The 17,484-nt window shown below is 44.4% G+C and overlaps 1 protein-coding gene across 2 annotated transcripts in view; it reads left to right on the top strand.

Annotated features, from left to right (window-relative positions):
- Positions 1-17,397, top strand: part of LOC134351425 (dynein axonemal assembly factor 8) — a 167,145-nt gene extending 149,748 nt beyond the window's left edge. For both annotated transcript variants that reach the window (XM_063057534.1, XM_063057533.1), the window contains exons 29-32: positions 8,753-8,964; positions 10,620-10,705; positions 11,650-11,719; positions 16,938-17,397. In XM_063057534.1, the coding sequence (XP_062913604.1) occupies positions 8,753-8,964; positions 10,620-10,705; positions 11,650-11,719; positions 16,938-17,096 (527 nt within the window). In that variant the 3' untranslated portion in view covers positions 17,097-17,397. The remainder of the gene's footprint in view (positions 1-8,752; positions 8,965-10,619; positions 10,706-11,649; positions 11,720-16,937) is intronic.
- The last annotated feature ends 87 nt before the right edge of the window (positions 17,398-17,484 follow it).

Here is a 17,484-nt window from a genome sequence, read left to right as displayed (position 1 = left end):
AGGGACAATGAGTATAAGGACACTTTATCTAAATGCCTGTAGTATTAGAAACAAGGTTAGTGAACTTGTGGCACAGATCAGTACCAAGGCATATGATTTAGTGGCCATTACAGAAACCTGGTTGCAGGGTGGAGATGACTGGGAATTAAATATCCAAGGGTATCAGGTAACACAGAAAGATAGGCAGGCAGGCAGAGGAGGTGGGGTGGTGCTCTTGATTAGGGATGAGATCAGGGCAATTGTGAGAGATGATATAAGATCTATGGCGCAGAATGTTGAGTCCATCTGGGTAGAGATTAAGAACAGTAAAGGGAAAAAATCTCTGGTGGGAGTTGTCTATAGGCCACCTAATAAAAATATTGCAGTGACAGAGGCAATTAACCAAGAAATAACTAAGGCTTGTAAGAACGGAACGGCAGTTGTTCATGGGGGATTTTAACTTCCACATAGATTGGGTGAATCAGGCTGGTCAAGGAAGTCTTGAGGAGGACTTCATAGAATGCATCCGTGATGGCTTTCTGGAGCAGCATGTTAGTGAACCTACAAGGGAAAATACTATCTTAGATCTAGTCCTGTGCAATGAGACAGGTAAGATTAACGATCTTGTAGTCAGGGATCCTCTTGGAAAGAGTGATCAGAGTGTCATTGAATTTCGCATACAGATGGAGGATGAAATAGTTAGATCTAAAACTAGTTTATAACTGGAGTCAGTTATCAAGGATGTGATAACAGCACATTTGGAAAGCGGTGAAATCATCGGACAAAGTCAGCATGGATTTGTGAAAGGAAAATCATGTCTGACGAATCTCATAGAATTTTTTGAGGATGTAACTAGTAGAGTGGATAGGGGAGAACCAGTGGATGTGGTATATTTGGATTTTCAAAAGGCTTTTGACAAGGTCCCACACAGGAGATTAGTGTGCAAACTTAAAGCACACGGTATTGGGGGTAAGGTATTGGTGTGGGTGGAGAATTGGTTAGCAGACAGGAAGCAAAGAGTGGGAATAAACAGGACCTTTTCAGAATGGCAGGCGGTGACTAGTGGGGTACCGCAAGGCTCAGTGCTGGGACCCCAGTTGTTTACAATATATATTAATGACTTGGATGAGGGAATTAAATGCAGCATCTCCAAGTTTGCGGATGACACGAAGCTGGGCGGCAGTGTTAGCTGTGAGGAGCATGCTAAGAGGATGCAGGGTGACTTGGATAGGTTGGGTGAGTGGGCAAACTCATGGCAGATGCAATTTAATGTGGATAAATGTGAAGTTATCCACTTTGGTGGCAAAAATAGGAAAACAGATTATTATCTGAATGGTGGCCGATTAGGAAAAGGAGAGGTGCAACGAGACCTGGGTGTCATTATACACCAGTCATTGAAAGTGGGCATGCAGGTACAGCAGGCGGTGAAAAAGGCGAGCGGTATGCTGGCATTTATAGCGAGAGGATTCGAGTACAGGAGCAGGGAGGTACTACTGCAGTTGTACAAGGCCTTGGTGAGACCACACCTGGAGTATTGTGTGCAGTTTTGGTCCCCTAATCTGAGGAAAGACATCTTTGCCATAGAGGGAGTACAAAGAAGGTTCACCAGATTGATTCCTGGGATGGCAGGACTTTCATATGAAGAAAGACTGGATGAACTGGGCTTGTACTCGTTGGAATTTAGAAGATTGAGGGGGGATCTGATTGAAACGTATAAGATCCTAAAGGGATTGGACAGGCTAGATGCGGGAAGATTGTTCCCGATGTTGGGGAGGTCCAGAACGAGGGGTCACAGTTTGAGGATAGAGGGGAAGCCTTTTAGGACCGAGATTAGGAAAAACTTCTTCACACAGAGAGTGGTGAATCTGTGGAATTCTCTGCCACAGCAAACTGTTGAGGCAAGTTCATTAGCTATGTTTAAAAGGAAGTTAGATATGGCCCTTGTGGCTACAGGGGTCAGGGGGTATGGAGGGAAGGCTGGGTTCTGAGTTGGATGATCAGCCATGATCATAATAAATGGCGGTGCAGGCTCGAAGGGCCGAATGGCCTACTCCTGCACCTATTTTCTATGTTTCTATGTTTCTATAATACTTGAACAAGGGAGACTACAATAGGATGAGGGAGGAGTTGGCTAATGTGGATTGGGAGCTCAGGCTATTTGGTAGGACTGCTGAGGAACAATGGAATACTTTCAAAGAGATTTTTCACAGTGCTCGACGAAAGTATATTCCAGTCAAGAGTAAGGATAGTAAGTGTGGGGAGAGCCAGCCTTGGATAACTAAGGAAATAAAACATAGTATCAAATTAAAAGCTCTTGTGTACAAAGTTGCAAAGAGTAGTGGGAGACTGCAGGATTGGGAAAACTTTAAAGAGCAACAGAGAACAACTAAACAAGAAACAAGGAAAGGGAAGATAGAGTATGAAAGTAAATTAGCACAAAATATAAAAACAGATAGCAAAAGTTTTTATAAATATATAAAGCAGAAGAGGGTGGCTAAAGTCAATGTAGGTCCCCTGGGAGATGAGAAGGGGAAATTGATATTGGGTGATAAGGAAATGGCTGAGGCATTGAATAACTATTTTGTATTGGTCTTCCTGGTGGAGGACACGTCTAATATGCCAAAAAAGGATGTTATGGATGAAATGGGAGTTGAGGAGCTCGATAAAATCGCTGTCACTAAAGAGATAGTGATGAGCAAACTAGAGGGCCTGAAGGTAGATAAGTCCCCTGGTCCTGATGAGATGCTTCCCAGGGTGCTGAGGCAATTGGCAGAGGTTATAGTAGACACGTTGGTAATCATTTATCAAAACTCTCTAGACTCTGGGCAGATCCCGGTGGACTGGAAGACAGCAGATGTTACGCCACTTTTTAAAAAAGGATGTAGGCAAAAGACGGGCAAGTATAGGCCAGTTAGCTTAAAGTCTGTAGTCGGGAAAATGCTTGTAGCTGTCATTAAGGAAGAAATAGCGAAACATTTAGAAAGGAGTGGTTCCATTAGACAGATGCAGCATGGATTCAGAAAGGGCAGGTCCTGTTTGACAAACTTACTGGAGTTCTTTGGGGACATAATGAGTGCAGTGGATAGAGGGGAACAGGTGGATGTTGTATACTTGGATTTCCAGAAGGCGTTCGATAAGGTGCCGCACAAGAGACTTATAAATAAGATACAGATTCATGGAGTCGGAGGAAATGTATTGGCATGGGTACTGGATTGGTTAACCAATAGAAGGCAGCCAGTTAGTATAAATGGGTGTTTCTCCGGTTGGCAGTCAGTGCTGACTGGGGTGCCGCAGGGGTCGGTGCTGGGCCCGCAGCTGTTTACCATTTACATCGTTAATTTGGAAGAGGCGACTGAGTGTAGCGGAGCAAAATTTGCTGGTGACACTAAACTGAGTGGAAAAGCAAATTGTACGGAGGATGTGGAGAGTCTGCAGAGGGATATAGATAGGTTAAGTGAGTGGGCCAAGGTCTGGCAGATGGAATACAACATTGGTAAATGCGAGATCATCCATTTTGGAAGGAATAATAGAAGAGCAGATTATTATTTAAATGGTGAAAGATTGCAGCATGCTGTTGTGCAGAGGGACTTGGGAGTGCTTGTTCATGAATCGCAAAAAGTTGGCTTGCAGGCACAACAGGTTATTAAGAAGGCAAATGGAATGTTGGCTTTCATTGCTAGAGGGATTGAATTCAAGAGCAGGGAGGTCATGCTGCAACTATACAGGGTACTGGTGAGGCCGCACCTGGAGTACTGTGTGCAGTTCTGGTCTCCATACTCGAGGAAGGATATACTGGCTTTGGAGGCAGTGCAGAGGAGGCTCACCAGGTTGATTCCAGGGATGAAGGGGTTAACCTATGAAGAGAGATTGAGTCTCCTGGGACTATACTCTCTGGAGCTCAGAAGAATGAGAGGGGATCTTATAGAAAAATACTAAATTTTGAAAGGGATAGATAAGGTAGAAGTAGGAAAGTTGTTTCCATTGGTAGTTGAAACTAGAACTAGGGGACATTGCCTCAAAATTCAGGGGAGAAGATTTAGGACGGAGATGAGGAGAAACTGTTTTCCCAGAGAGCGGTGAATCTGTGGAATTCTCTGGCCAGGGAAGCAATTGAGGTTTCTTCACTAAATATATTTAAGATACAGTTAGATAGGTTTTTATATAGTAAGGGAATTAAGGGTTATGGGGAAAAGGCAGGTAGATGGAGCTGAGTTTACGGACAGATCAGCCGTGATCTTATTGAATGGCAGGGCAGGCTCGATGGGCTGGATGGCCGACTCCTGCTCCTATTTCTTATGTTTACCAACCCCTGCAGCACTCCACTAGTTACAAAGCTCCAGTCAGAGACGCAACCCTCTATCTCCACTCTCCGGCTTCTCCCACAAGGCCAATGTCTAATCCAATTTACTGCCTCCTCCTGAATGTGAAGCAACTAAACCTTTTTGAACAGCCTCCCATGTGGGACTTTGTCAAATGCCTTGCTGACGTCCATGTAGACAACATCCACTGCCGTGCCTTCATCCACTTTTTGGCAACTTCCTCAAACAACTCTCTAAGATTGATTAGACATGACCTACCACGCATGAAGCCATGCTGACTATTCTTCTGTCCAAACACTTATGTATCCAGTCTCTCAGAATACCTTCCAGTAACTTTCCTACTACTGATGTCAGGCTCACCAGCCTATAATTTCCTGGAGTATTTTAGAGCTTTTCTTAAACAGCAGAACCACGTTGGCTTTTCCCCAACTCTCTGTGCCTCACCTGTCACTAATGAGACTTTTTCTGGGGTGTTCACACCTGGAGTGCAGGCTTCAGACAGACTCAAACCCTGCAGAAGATTGTCAAGAGGGAGCATGAGCAGCCAGAGGCCGTGGTGCATGTTGGCACCAATGACAAAAGTAGAAAGGGGGAGGAGGTCCTGCACAGTGAGTATGGACAGATAGTGAAGAGGGTGAAGGTGGTAATCTCTGAGTTACTCTCAATACTACGAGCTAGTCAGGACAGGAATAGGATGATAATACAGATGACTGAGTGAGTAGCTGAGGAAGTGGTGCAGGGGGCAGGGTTTCAAGTTTCTAGATCATTGGGATCTCTTCTGGGAAGGTTTGACCTGTACAAAATGAACGGGTTACACCTGAAACTGATGGGGACCAATATTCTTGTGGGCAGGTTTGTTAGAGCTGTTGAGGGTTTAAACAAATTTGGCAGGTGGATGGAAACCAGAGCGATAGGGCTGAGGATGGGGCAGTTGGTATAGAATTTTATGCATTATGTAGTGAGACTGAGAGGACAAACAGGCATCTGATTGGACAAAAATACAGTCAGTGGGATGTTGAAGTGTAACATGATAGCAAAATCGAAAAGGGTGATGAGTGAAGGTGTTGTATTTGAATGCACACAGTATATAGAACAAGGTAGATGATTTTGTAGCGCTGTTAAAGATTGGCAGGTATGATGTGGGCATCACCATGCTGTGGCTGAAAGATCATAGTTGGGAGCTTAACATTCAAGGATACATGTATCAAAAGTACAGGCAGAGGAGGTGGGGTGGCTCTGTTGGATAAAAAATTGGAATGAAATCCTTAGAAAGAGGTGACGTAGGATCAGAAGATGTAGAATCCTTGTGGGCAGAGTTAAGAAACTGCAAGGGTAAAAAGACCCTGATAGGAGTTATATACAGGCCTCTGAACAGTAGTCAGGATATAGGACATACATTTCAACAGGAAATAGAAAAGGTATGTAATAAGGGCAATGTTGTGATGGTCATGGGGGATTTCAGTATGCAGGTAGATAGGAAAAATCAAGTTGGTGCTGATTCTGAAGAGAGGGAATTTGTACAAGATTTCTTTTGAAAGCAGCTTATGGTGGAGTGCCCACTAGGGGAAAGGCAATTCTGGATTGGCTGTTGTGTGATGAACCAGATTTGATTAGAGAGCTTAAGGTATCTTAGAGATAGCGATCATAACATGGTAGAATTCACTCTGCAGTTTGAAAGACAGAAGATGAGGTCAGATGTATCAGTATTACAGTGGAGTAAAGGGAATTACAGAGGCGTGAAAGAGGTGCTCATTAAAGTTGATTAGAAGGGGACACAAGCAGGGACGGTGGCAGAACAGTGATGGCTGGAGTTTCTGGGGTCAATTCAGAGGCCGGATAGGTACATCCCAAAGATGAAGAATTATTCTAAAGGGAGGATTAGGCAACCATGGCTGACAAGGGAAGACAAAGACAGCATAAAAACAAAAGAGTGGCCATATAGTAGAGCAAAAATTAGTGGGAAGTGTGAGGATTGGGAAGCTTTTAAAACCCATCAGAAGGCAACTAAAAAGCTTTAAGGAGATATAAAATGAAATATGAAGGTAAGCTAGCCAATAATATAAAAGGATACCAAAAATTTTTTCAGATATAAGGTTAGTGGGAAGAAGCTTAAAAATGAGATCAGGAGAGCCAGAAGGGGCCATGAGAAGGCCTTGGTGAGCAGGAATAAGTAAAATCCTAAGGTATTCTATAAGTATGTGAAGAGCAAGAGGATAAGACGTGAAAGAATAGGACCAATCAAGTGTGACAGTGGAAAAATGTGTATGGAACCAGGGGAGATAGTAGAGATACTTAGAAACATAGAAAACCTACAGCATAATACAGGCCCTTCAGCCCACAATGCTGTGCTGAACAGGTACTAACTTTAGACATTACCTAGGGTTACCCATAGCCCTCTATTTTTCTAAGCTCCATGTACCTATTCAGGAGTCTCTTAAAATAACCTATCGTACCCGCCTCCACCACCATCGCTGGCATACTCACCACTCACTGCATTAAAAAAATTACACCTGACATCTCCTCTGTACCTACTTCCAAGCACCTTAAAATGGTGCCCTCTCGTGTTAGCCATTTCAGCCCTGGGAAAAAGCCTCAGTACTCCAAGTGGGGTCTGACCAGGGTCCTATATAGCTGTAACATTACCTCTCAGCTCTTAAACTCAATCCCACGGTTGATGAAGGCCAACGCACTGTATGCCTTCTTAACCACAGAGTCAACTTGTGCAGCAGTTTTGAGTGTCCTATGCATTGGCCTTCATCAACCGTGGGCTGGAGCACTGCGCTCAGTTCTGGTCACCTCACTACAGGAAGGATGTGGAAACTATAGAAATGTGCAGAGGAGATTTACAAGGATGTTGCCTGGATTGGGGAGCATGCCTTATGAAAATAGGTTGAGTGAACTCGGCCTTTTCTCCTTGGAGCAACGGAGGATGAGAGAGGACCTGACAGAGGTGTATAAGATGATGAGAGGCATTGATTGTGTGGATAGTCAGAGGCCTTTTCCCAGGGCCGAAATGGCTAACATGAGAGGGCACAGCTTTAAGGTGTTTGTTTGGAAGTAGGTACAGAGGGGATGGCAGGTGTAAATTTTTTAGACAGAGAGTGGTGAGTGCGTGGAATGGGCTGCCAGCGACAGTGATGGAGGCGGAAACGATCGGGTCTTTTAAGAGACTCCTGGATAGGTACATGGAGCTTAGAAAAGTAGAGGGCTATGGGTAACCCTAGGTAATTTCTGAAGTAAGTACATGTTCAGCACAGCTTTGTGGGTTGAAGGGCCTGTATTGTGCTGTAGGTTTTCTATGTACAGTATAAAGAGTAAAAGAGAGATGAGGGTGGCTATAGGACCGCTGGAAACTTAATAAGTATATTGTGCAATTCTTCACTTTTGAAGACACTAGCAATATGCCAGAAATTCAAGAGTGTCAGGCGGCAGAATTGTGTGAAGTTACCATTACTAGGGAGAAGGTTCTTGGGAAACTGAAAAGCCTGAAGGTAGATAAGCCACCTGGACCAGATAGTATACATCCCAGGGCTCTGAAAGAGGTGGCTGAAGAGATTGTGGAGGCATTAGTAATAATCTTTCAAGAATCAATAGATTTTGGAATGGTTCCAGAATACTGGAAAATTGCAAATGTCACACCACTCTTTAAGAAGGGAGGGGGGCAGAAGAAAGGAAACTATAGGCCAGATTGAATGACTTGTCATATGAAGAGCATTTGATGACTCTGGGCCTGTATTCACTCGAATTCAGAAGAATGAAGGGTGACCTCATTTAAACCTATCGAATGGTGAAAGGCCTTGATAGAGTGGATGTGCAGAGGATGTTTCCTATAGCTGGAGAGCCTTAACACCAGAGAACACAGCCTCAAAATAGGGGGACGTCCTTTTAGAAAAGTGATGGGAAGGAATTTCTTTAGCCAGAGGGTGGTGAATCTGTGGAATTCTTTGCCACAGGCAGCTGTGGAGGCCAGATCTTTGTGTATACTTAAGGCAGATGTTAATAGATTCCTGACTGGTCAGGGCTTGAGGGATACAGAGAGATGGCAGGAGACTGGTGCTGAGTGGAAAATTGGATCAGCCATGATGACGTGATGGAGCAGACTCGATGGGCCAAATGGCCTCATTCTGCTCCTATATCTTCTGGTCTTATGGCTGAGTGGCCTAATTTTGCTCTGATGTTTGATAGTTTTGTGGTCTTACGGGCTGGGGTATCAAGTTGTGAGCATGCTGTGATGGTCCCAGGCTCAGACTGTTTTGGTTGTGGACACAAACATTGCATTTCACTGTATGTTTCAATGTACATGTGACAAATACAGTAAAGCAAATCATTCATCTTTATATTGTGATGTTTTTAGACCGGGTCTCAGCTGTTCGAAGCTGGAACATTACTCTAATTTCCCTGCCAGTTGTATCAGGTTTAAGCACTGATCCTCTCTCTTCTCCCCTACCTGGCAGGAATACTGCTGTCCCGAGCTCTCTGCCAAACCATGTGTCTGCTGTTAGCTGCTCCTCTCATCTGTAGCTGCCACCACCCAGCCTACATTGAGGTGCTGGACCAGCTGGCCAGCTGTGGCTTCCAGGTCACCGGGGCAAGGATGAGCATCCTTGACCAGATACAGGCTCAGCACGTGGCAAAGCTCATCACCATGGACAATATTTCAGCCACGGTAAGCCTCTCTTATGTTCTACCAGAGACATTTTATATTCTAAATGTTAGTGTTCAGAAAACTGTAGGCAGTGCACAGGATCTGTGGAAGGGTAGTGAGCCATTCATACCTAGAAATCCTAAGCACAAAACGTCAAAACAGGAGATACTGGCTACAGTAGACGCTGGGATCTGGAGAAACTCAGCAGGTCGACTAGTGTCTGTGGGAGGAAAGGAATTGCTGATGTTTGTTTTTTGGCCCTTAATGTGACATTTCCTTCCCCCTCCCACAGAAGCTGCTCAACCCACTGAGTTCCTCCAGCAGGTTGATTGTTGCTGCAAACTTTAGACTCTGAAAGATGCCATTCACAAGGCAGGAGAAAGGTGTGGGATGGGCAAAGACGGAGCAGTTTCCATGTTCAAACAAGAGAAAATCTGCAGATGCTGGAAATCTGAGCAACGCACACAAAATACTAGAGGAACTCAGCAGGCCAGGCAGCATCTAGGAAAAGAGTACAGTCAATGTTTCAAGAGGGATGTGAGGGGTAACTTTTTTACTCAGAGAGTCATGAATGCCTGGTCTGTACCACCTGGTATGGTATAGGGACAAATACATTAGAGGCTTTTAAGAGACATTTGGATAGGCACATGGACGTAGGGAAGATGGAGGGATATGGACATGGTATAGGTAGGAGGGATTAGTGTTCGGGTGTTTTTGATTTGCTTTATAGCTGGTTCAGCACAACATTGTGGGCCAAATGGTCTGTTCCTGCTCCCACTTTCAAATTTCTTACTAACTCTTCCCTCAGTTAGTCCTGACGAAGGGTCTCGGCCTGAAACGTCGACTGTACCTCTTCCTAGAGATGTTGCCTGGCCTGCTGCGTTCACCAGCAACTTTGATGTGTGTTGCTGTGCTGTATTGTTCTATGTAACTGGAGTTTCCATGGTGTTGGGGAAGTTGCAAAACTAGTATTTCCATTCTGTTAATTGTATGTCAGCCTGACTGTTACAGATAGAGTACAGAGACAAGACACTCAAACCATCTGGTCCACAGTCCAGCTCAGTCTGTCCTATCCCCTCCTGCCTTTGTAGCCTCTCCTCAGATCTATGCTGATGAGCACTGCAAGTATGAGTGAGCTTCATGTGATCCCTGCTCTCAGGCCAAGAGATTTGTCCTGAATTCCCCACACTGATTTTTAGGTGTCCACCTTACTAGAATGTCCTCCAGCTTTTCTCTGCTCCACATGGAAACACAGCTCCTGCTCTAAAGATGCACTCAGACACGTGGGCAGCTCACTACTCAGCCTCCTGGTGTAATTTGCTCTTTCTGGAAGGTGTAACCTTGCTTTTCTTCAAATTCATCCTCGTTGCCTTTCCTTGCACTCTTATTTCTTGATCTTGTGTTAGTTACTCTAGTTGACTTTTCTGAATTTACATGGCATTGTTAAATGTTTGTCACTGTTTTGAGAGTGCACTCAGCTCCAAGTTGTAAGTAGAGGGAAGTCCATTCTCGACCAGGAGACTTGTAGTAGGTGGAACAGACAACTTGTCTGATACATTAATTACTGTTGACCCAGAAAACTTTACCTCCTGTGCCTGTGTATTGGGGATGTGTATAGGTTGTGCTGCTGGGTCACTGTTTAATTCCACATACCTATAACTCTTCTCTCCCTCTAGTGTGCTCTGCTCACAAGCGGCCCCTGTCTGATCCTGGCTCTGGAGAGGGACAATGGTGTCTGCTGCTTTGATCCACTGCTGAAAAGGTGAGGAAAGCTGTCACATCTTTTAGCTGCACTGTAGCCTTTAGTTCCTCTACGTAAGGATGAAGAGATTGGGAGAGGCTGTACTTGGAAACAGGCCCTTTGGCCCAACTAATCTATGCTGACTTGTGTTGCCCAATAAACTAGTCCCATCTGCCCACATCCCTCTAAAACTCTCCTATCCATGTACTTATCTAGATACTTTTTAAATGTTGTTAATGTGCCATCTATTTCTGGCAGCTCATTCCAAATACACATGACCCTTTTAAATCTCTCGCCTCTGATCTTAAACCCATGTTCTCTTGTTTTTAGCAATTCCTCCCTGGGAAAACAACTGTGCATCCTCCCTATCTAAACTCTTTTTGATCTATTAAGTCACCCCTCAATCTGCTGTGTTCCAGAGGATAAAGTCCTAGTCGCATGGCTTTTCCTTCTAAGTGGAGAGAAATGGAAACTCCAGCAGAGTTAATGACACACTGGTTGTGCCTCTCAGTACAAGGCCACCTGATGTGCCGGGCTCTCACTGAATATTGTTTCAGGTGGGAATGTTGCTGGTTTTAATCCAGAAATTTCAATACCCATGGCTGTGACTGGTGGCACTCTGCCTGCAGAGATAGTGCCCAGAATTCTGCCATTGCTGTGTTCTCCTGCCTCACTCCAGAATTACAGGGCTCCCATATGGTTTTCCCTCAATCCCAAACAAGACAGACTAATGAGATTACAAGCCTCCCCCAGTGAATGATTAGAACTCACAAAATGTAACTGTCCCACAGCAAAATAATGCCAATGGATGTAATTTTTCATCACCCAAGGCAGCCCCTTCTAATCCATCCCTTCCTCATTCAAAATCCAGACTCTCAGAGAAGGCAACTCTCAAGACAGAAATGTAGCAGTTTAACTCAATAACTGAAATGTAGCAATCACAAATTGGCTGCCTTGTGTTTCAGTCTTGACTGGGAAAAACTGAACCTCCAGGACTGTCTGCAGCATTTCATCTATCCCAGGACTGAGTCACAGGCAAGTAGTCAACTCCATACAAACACGCGTGCACACACGCACATAGACTTTCCAATGTGTGCCTGCTTCATTTATGGAACCACTGACTCTGGTTGTGTCTTGTGTCTCACTCACACAGGGAGTTTTTCAATTATGACATTAATATTAAACTGAATGAATCAAAGGAAAAGAATTAACTCACTGTAATCAGCCATGATGGTGGAGCAGAATTAGGCCATTCCATCATGGCTGATTATTATTCTTCTCAAACCATTCTCCTGCCTTTGCCCCATAACCTTTGATGCCCTGACTAATCAAGAAACTTTCAATCTCTGCTTTAGATATACCCGATAACTTAGCCTCCACAATTGTCCGTGGCAATGAATTCCACAGATTCACCACCCTCTAGCTAAAGAAATTCCTCCTCATCTCTGTTCTAAAGGGACGTCCCTCTATTCTGAGGCTGTGCCCTCTGGTGCTAGCCTTCCACTGGTGCTGTCAAATATCGAATACTGGTAGTCATGGAGAAAATGTACAAACTCTGCACAGGCAACACCCAAATTCAGAATTGACTCTGGGATCCAGGAACGGTGAGGTAACAGCAGTCATTGCCGTGCCACTTTCTTCTAAGGTCTGCTGTAGACTGAGAACGGGCTGTTTTAGAATTTTATTATATTTCCCTGGTAAACCAATAGTAGCTACATCCTTTACACAACATTTGATGTAAATCACAGCTTATTTTAATGTCCAGCTTCCTTGGATAGAATACGGCCAAATGAGCTCCACAAACCATAAGACCATAAGACAAAGGAGCAGAAGTCAGCCATTCAGCCCATCGAGTCTGCTGCGCCATTTTATCATGAGCTGATCCATTCTCCCATTTAGTCCCACTCCCCCGCCTTCTCACCATAACCTTTGATACCCTGGCTACTCAGATACCTATCAATCTCTGCCTTAAATACACCCAATGACTTGGCCTCCACTGCTGCCCATGGCAACAAATTCCATAGATTCACCACCCTCTGACTAAAAAAATTTCCTTGCATTCCTGTTCTGAAAGGGCGCCCTTCAATCCTTAAGTCATGCCCTCTCGTACTAGACTCCCCCATCATGGGAAACAACTTTGCCACATCCACTCTGTCCATGCCTTTTAACATTCGAAATGTTTCTATGAGGTCTCCCCTCATTCTTCTAAACTCCAAGGAATACAGTCCAAGAGCGGACAAACGTTCCTCATATGTTAACCCTCTCATTCCTGGAATCATTCTAGTGAATCTTCTCTGTACCCTCTCCAATGTCAGCATATCCTTTCTTAAATAAGGAGACCAAAACTGCCCACAGTACTCCAAGTGAGGTCTCACCAGCACCTTATAGAGCCTCAACATCACATCCCTGCTCCTATAATCTATTCCTCTAGAAATGAATGCCAACTTTGCATTCGCCTTCTTCACTACTGACTCAACCTGGAGGTTAACTTTAAGGGTATCCTGTACGAGGACTCCCAAGTCCCATTGCATCTCAGAACTTTGAATTCTTTCCCCATTTAAATAATAGTCTGCCCGTTTATTTTTTCTGCCAAAGTGCATAACCATACACTTTCCAACATTGTACTTCATTTGCCACTTCTCTGCCCATTCTTCCAATCTATCCAAGTTTCCTCAGCACTACCGGCCCCTCCACCTATCTTCGTATCATCAGCAAACTTAGCCACAAAGCCATCTATTCCATAATCCAAATCGTTGATGTACAATGTAAAAAGAAGCAGCCCCAACACTGATCCCTGTGGACCACTGGTAACCGGCAGCCAACCAGAATAGGATCCCTTTATTCCCCCTCTCTGTTTCCTGCCAATCAGCCAACGCTCTATCCACATATGTAACTTTCCTGTAATTCCATGGGCTCTTATCTTGTTAAGTGGCCTCATGTGTGGCACCTTGTCAAAGGCCTTCTGAAAATCCAAATATACAACATCCACTGCATCTCCCTTGTCTAGCCTACTGGTAATTTCCTCAAAAAATTGTAACAGGTTTGTCAGGCAGGATTTTCCTATAAGGAATCCATTCTGAGTTCTGCCTATCTTGTCATACGCCTCCAGGTACTCTGTAACCTCATCCTTGACAATCGACTCCAACAACTTCCCAACCACCGATGTCAAGCTAATAGGTCTATAATTTCCTTTTTGCTTCCTTGCCCCCTTCTTAAATAGCGGAGTGACATTTGCAATCTTCCAGTCTTCTGGAACCATGCCAGAATCTATAGACTTTTAAACATAGAAACATAGAAAATAGGTGCAGGAGTAGGCCATTCGGCCCTTCGAGCCTGCACTGCCATTTATTATGATCATGGCTGATCATCCAACTCAGAACCCTGCACCAGCCTTCCCTCCATACCCCCTGATGCCCGTAGCCACAAGGGCCATATCTAACTCCCTCTTAAATATAGCCAATGAACTGGCCTCAACTGTTTCCTGTGGCAGAGAATTCCACAGATTCACCACTCTCTGTGTGAAGAAGTTTTTCCTAATCTCGGCCCTAAAAGGCTTCCCCTTTATCCTCAAACTGTGACCCCTCGTTCTGGACTTCCCCAACATCAGGAGCAATCTTCCTGCATCTAGCCTGTCCAATCCCTTTAGGATTTTATACGTTTCAATCAGATCCCCCCTCAATCTTCTAAATTCCAACGAGTACAAGCCCAGTTCATCCAGTCTTTCTTCATATGAAAGTCCTGCCATCCCAGGAATCAATCTGGTGAACCTTCTTTGTACTCCCTCTATGGCAAGGATGTCTTTCCTCAGATTAGGGGACCAAAACTGCACACAATACTCCAGGTGTGGTCTCACCAAGGCCTTGTACAACTGCAGTAGTACCTCCCTGCTCCTGTACTCCAATCCTCTCGCTATAAATGCCAGCATACCATTCGCCTTTTTCACCGCCTGCTGTACCTGCATGTCCACTTTCAATGACTGGTTTATAATGACACCCCAGGTCTCGTTGCACCTCCCCTTTTCCTAATCGGCCACCATTCAGATAATAATCTGTTTTCCTATTTTTGCCACCAAAGTGGATAACTTCACATTTATCCACATTAAATTGCATCTGCCATGAATTTGCCCACTCACCCAACCTATCCAAGTCACTCTGCATCCTCTTAGCATCCTCCTCACAGCTAACACTGCCACCCAGCTTCGTGTCATCCGCAAACTTGGAGATGCTGCATTTAATTCCCTCATCCAAGTCACTAATATATATTGTAAATAACTGGGGTCCCAGCACTGAGCCTTGCGGTACCCCACTAGTCACCGCCTGCCATTCTGAAAAGGTCCCGTTTATTCCCACTCTTTGCTTCCTGTCTGCTAACCAATTCTCTATCCACATCAATACCTTACCCCCAATACCGTGTGCTTTAAGTTTGCACACTAATCTCCTGTGTGGGACCTTGTCAAAAGCCTTTTGAAAATCCAAATATACCACATCCACTGGTTCTCCCCTATCCACCCTACTAGTTACATCCTCAAAAAATTCTATGAGATTCGTCAGACATGATTTTCCTTTCACAAATCCATGCTGACTTTGTCCGATGATTTCACCACTTTCCAAATGTGCTGTTATCACATCTTTGATAACTGACTCCAGCAGTTTCCCCACCACTGACGTTAGGCTAACCGGTCTATAATTCCCCGGTTTCTCTCTCCCTCCTTTTTTAAAAAGTGGGGTTACATTAGCCACCCTCCAATCCTCAGGAACTAGTCCAGAATCTAACAAGTTTTGAAAAATTATCACTAATGCATCCACTATTTCTTGGGCTACTTCCTTAAGCACTGTGGGATGCAGACCATCTGGCCCTGGGGATTTATCTGCCTTTAATCCCTTCAATTTACCTAACACCACTTCCCTACTAACATGTATTTCGCTCAGTTCCTCCATCTCACTGGACCCTCTGTCCCCTACTATTTCTGGAAGATTATTTATGTCCTCCTTAGTGAAGACAGAACCAAAGTAATTATTCAATTGGTCTGCCATGTCCTTGCTCCCCATAATCAATTCACCTGTTTCTGTCTGTAGGGAACCTACATTTGTCTTTACCAGTCTTTTCCTTTTTACATATCTATAAAAGCTTTTACAGTCAGTTTTTATGTTCCCTGCCAGTTTTCTCTCATAATCTTTTTTCCCCTTCCTAATTAAGCCCTTTGTCCTCCTCTGCTGAACTCTGAATTTCTCCCAGTCCTCAGGTAAGCCACTTTTTCTGGTTAATTTGTATGCTTCTTCTTTGGAATTGATACTATCCCTAATTTCTCATCAGCCATGGGTGCACTACCTTCCTTGATTTTGAAAGATCATCGCTAATGCCTCCGCAATCTCCACAGCTACTTCCTTCAGAATACGAGGGTGCATTCCATCTGGTCCAGGAGATTTATCTACCTTTAGCCTATTCAGCTTCCTGAGTACTTTCTCTGTCGTAATTTTGACTGTGCACACTTCTCTTCCCTGCCACCCTTGAGTGTCCGGTATACTGCTGTCTTCCTCAGTGAAGACTGATGCAAAATACTCATTCAGTTCCTCTGCCATCTCCTTACCTCCCATTACAATTTCTCCAGCATCATTTTCTATCGGTCCTATATCTACTCTCACCTGTCTTTTACTCTTTATATACTTGAAAAAGCTTTTAGTATCCTTTTTGATATTATTTGCTAGCTTCCTTTCATAGTTAATCTTTTCTCTCTTAATGACCTTCTTGGTTTCCTTTTGTAAGGTTTTAAAAACTTCCCAATCCTCTGTCTTCCCACTACTTTTTGCTTCCTTGTATGCCCTCTCCTTTGCTTTAACTTTGGCTTTGACTTCTCTTGTCAACCTCGGTTGCATCCTTTTTCCACTCGAAAATTTCTTCTTTTTTGGAATATACCTGTCTTGCACCTTCCTCATTTCTCGCATAAACTCCAGCCACTGCTGCTCTGCCGTCTTTCCCGGCAGTGTCCCTTTCCAGTCAACTTTGGCCAGTTCCTCTCTCATGCCACTGTAATTTCCTTTACTCCACTGAAATACCGGCACATCAGATTTCGGCTTCTCTTTTTCTAATTTCACAGTGAACTCAATCATGTTATGATCACTGCCTCCTAAGGGTTCCTTCACCTCAATCTCTCTAATCACCTCCCCACCCTGGGAGAAGCAGAGACCGCTGTTGTAACTCAGCCTCTGTGTTAGTGAATGAATGGTCACCAGTCACTGTGTTTTCTCTTAACCAGGTGGATCAGTTACTCAGCTGCCTCTTTGAGACCCTGGCTCCCTGCAGTATTCACCGGATTGTGCTCCAAGACTCTGGGCTGTGCAAGGGGCAGCACTTCTCACTGCCACGGCTCCAGCCCCTGATCCCGCAACAGGGCAACCAGGAGGATCAATGTTAAATCCCCTATCTCTGACTTCTCATTGTTTGAATTTATCTCCCCTCCCTATATTTATTACTCTGTAATTGGTCACTACCCAAGCAGCAAAAGAGCTTGGACAGTAACTAGTCAACGTTTGGCTGGGTCTGCTCACAGTCACTGATGCTGCTTGCCTCTCAGCTGGTATCTGACCACCAAGCTCCTACAGTAATGCACACCCTTCTCCCTCACTATTGGCACCCTGTGTTCACTCAGCATGATGAGCTCCAACAGTAATAACTGATGAATGAGTAAACACAGACCTGGGGTTTCTGTATGGATGGTATTCAATTCAGCTTCTCCAAGGCAGAGACAGGAATCCAACATCTTCAGGGAAATGTCCTTGGGAGAGTCAGAATGACAGGATCAC

Source organism: Mobula hypostoma, chromosome 9, assembly GCF_963921235.1.
Source record: "Mobula hypostoma chromosome 9, sMobHyp1.1, whole genome shotgun sequence".
Taxonomy (NCBI): domain Eukaryota; kingdom Metazoa; phylum Chordata; class Chondrichthyes; order Myliobatiformes; family Myliobatidae; genus Mobula; species Mobula hypostoma.
Note: the sequence above shows the minus strand (reverse complement) of the source record. Positions and strands in the feature narration are given on the sequence as shown.